General features: G+C 34.0%; 1 protein-coding gene across 1 annotated transcript in view; it reads right to left on the reverse strand.

The window, feature by feature from the left end:
• LOC110334039 (prolactin-8A9-like) overlaps nt 1-2,115 on the reverse strand; it is a 7,507-nt gene extending 5,392 nt beyond the window's left edge. Inside the window, exon 1 of the mRNA XM_021215869.1 lies at nt 2,024-2,115. Coding sequence (XP_021071528.1) covers nt 2,024-2,054 — 31 coding nt within the window. The 5' untranslated portion in view covers nt 2,055-2,115. The remainder of the gene's footprint in view (nt 1-2,023) is intronic.
• Between the last annotated feature and the right edge of the window lie 473 nt (nt 2,116-2,588).

Genomic DNA, 2,588 nt, shown 5'->3' on the forward strand with positions numbered 1-2,588 from the left:
TCTTTCTTTCTTTCTTTCTTTCTTTCTTTCTTTCTTTCTTTCTTTCTTTCTTTCTTTCTGTATCATATTGTATGGGATATCTGGAATGGCAGATAAAAATCACTGTGATGACCTAGGCAAGTAATTGTATATTTCCTTTTAATAGTTAGAGAAGTATGTGATTTACAATTTTTTTGTAATTTTTTCAGCAGCAGTTCTGAATACTGCAAATATAAGGAACTGAACTTAATTCTAAACTAGTATTTTAAGTCATTTTAGATGGCTTAGTGTCTTTGGCATTTGAGCTCATTTTCAGTTACCAAATATATGAAGAATTTGCAATTTTTACACCTCATGTCTGATGTCAATGGATTTGATACTGATGGGACAAGGGTAGCACAGTATGCTAGTTTTCTTCTTTTACATGTTTTTCAATTAGTAAACAGATGACGATTGCTAATACAGAAGATGATGAGAATGTTCTGAAAAAATGATGTCACTCTATAAATGCTAACTTATGAAAAAACTCCACCAGAGTTCATGTCATCAAAAACTTCAGATCATTTTCTTTACAGATGATCTGCATAGTAGTTCTGTGAGATTAGGCTCACATAATTTTAATCTGAATATATTCATGAAGGAAGTTTTCCATGATGAAAAAACTTCCAATGCCTTATTATTGGTTGATGTAGAAGTCAGAACACCGACATGTATACTTTGCCCTTCACACTGTCATAGAGAAAAACACTCCACATTTTTCTGCCAGAAAACAAAGCCACAATTCTGAAACTCAGCTCTATCAGAGGTCATGATCATTACTCATAAAGTATAAATTTTGTCACTACGACATTATAGCAGAAGCTTCAGTAGACTGACCTCATCTACTGTCTCCTCTCTAAAATACTCTTTTTTAAAAGTTGTGACAATGATCAAGATTAGCCTCAACCTCCAAATAGCTGCTTCTTAGGCACCGCAACAAGAACCTTACAATTAAGGCAGAGAAAATGTCATAGATTAAGGGTAAATAATGAATGTAAGAGGTGGAGGTCAAGAATGTTGGCTGCAAGAAAGTGGACATATGTGATTATGTAAAACAAAGTGGTCATCACAAAAATCATAACACTATAAGCAACATTAAATGGGTTAAGCGGGTTGTTTATATTTGCCTATAAATGTAACAGTATTGTTATTTTTTAAAAGCCCTGAGCTTGAAACGGACAAAGAAAATGGATTTGTGAAGAAGTATACATGTGATACAACACAGTATTTATGCATATAATTCTCAAAAAGTTGGAAACATAGTAATGTCTTCCTATTTCATTTAAAATATTTTTGTTATCATATCCTTTTAAATAGAAAATGTCACCTACAAAATATGGCACTTTCACAGCATCCCATTGTTCTTCCTGTTTGTTATACCATTTGGCTTGTGCTAAACTGGAAAACACTGGAAGACACAATTTGACAAACTTATCTAATTTAGGCTTCAGTACATAAAGATTCTTCAAATTTGTTCCAGTGGGAAATTTCATATACAATACACACAGTTCTGTTACTTCTGCCATGAGATGACAAGAATTAGACACATTGACTTTACATCCTCTGTTGTTCCAACTTCCCAAACTCCAAAACATTGTTCTTTTGAGCTGTATTATCTGTTCTGGATGGTGCCCTATACACTGGAAGCTGCTTAATGATTCCTATCAATTCTACTCATTGGACAACCATAGCACTTTCTTCCTCCTCTCACTTCAATAGAAAAACCAACACAAACTCTCTTTGAACATTGCAACTTGTCTCGAGTTAAAGGATGACGAGAACTACTAATCTGGTTGTCTTTGTGTCCCCGTACTGTTTCCTTCATAAAAAATAATTTTAAAAGAATTAGAAAGTCTATGCTGACTTCTTCTCCTGGTACTCTACAAAGAAATATCTTTCCACATCAAGTAGGACATCAAAAATTTCAAAGAAAGATTTCCATTAAAACTAACTCAAAGTAACACTAAGCTAGAACTAAGAGAGAAAGTGGGGGGAATTTACTTACAAAAGTGAGGTTGAATTAATAGCAGCTCCATCTTTGAGGACTTCCTAAGCAGGTTGAGTTCTGACTCTGGAGATATGCTTTACTGGTGTCCTGCATTCAGTTAGTTTCCTGCTCCTATATATTCTAGCACATAATCCCAAGGGCATGCACAGTCATGCATCAGCAAGCAGTCACATACAGAATCCCTCATTCATGAACCATGTCTTTCTATCTTCAGGGAATGTTTACTGTTTTATTACAACATACCTATACGTGTCTGGATGATTTCTTTTTACTTCTTCCTGCACGTTGATTCTTGTCAAAACTACTTTTAAAATCTCCGAAGCCATCTTAGCGGCCTAATGACAGAAAGTCATATCAAACCAGAAAGAAATGGTTTTTCATAATTTCTTACCTTCTTTAAACTCTAGATTTTTTTCTATCATCTGCCTCATGTTTATTAACAGATAGGGATTCTTTTTTGAATATGTGAACACCATGCCATAAAATTAGTAAATTTTCCTTAGTGTTATCATGAATCTATGCTAATAATCACTGACCACTCTGAAGAGTGTTTCTCTAAGAA

Source organism: Mus pahari, chromosome 16, assembly GCF_900095145.1.
Source record: "Mus pahari chromosome 16, PAHARI_EIJ_v1.1, whole genome shotgun sequence".
Classification (NCBI taxonomy): domain Eukaryota; kingdom Metazoa; phylum Chordata; class Mammalia; order Rodentia; family Muridae; genus Mus; species Mus pahari.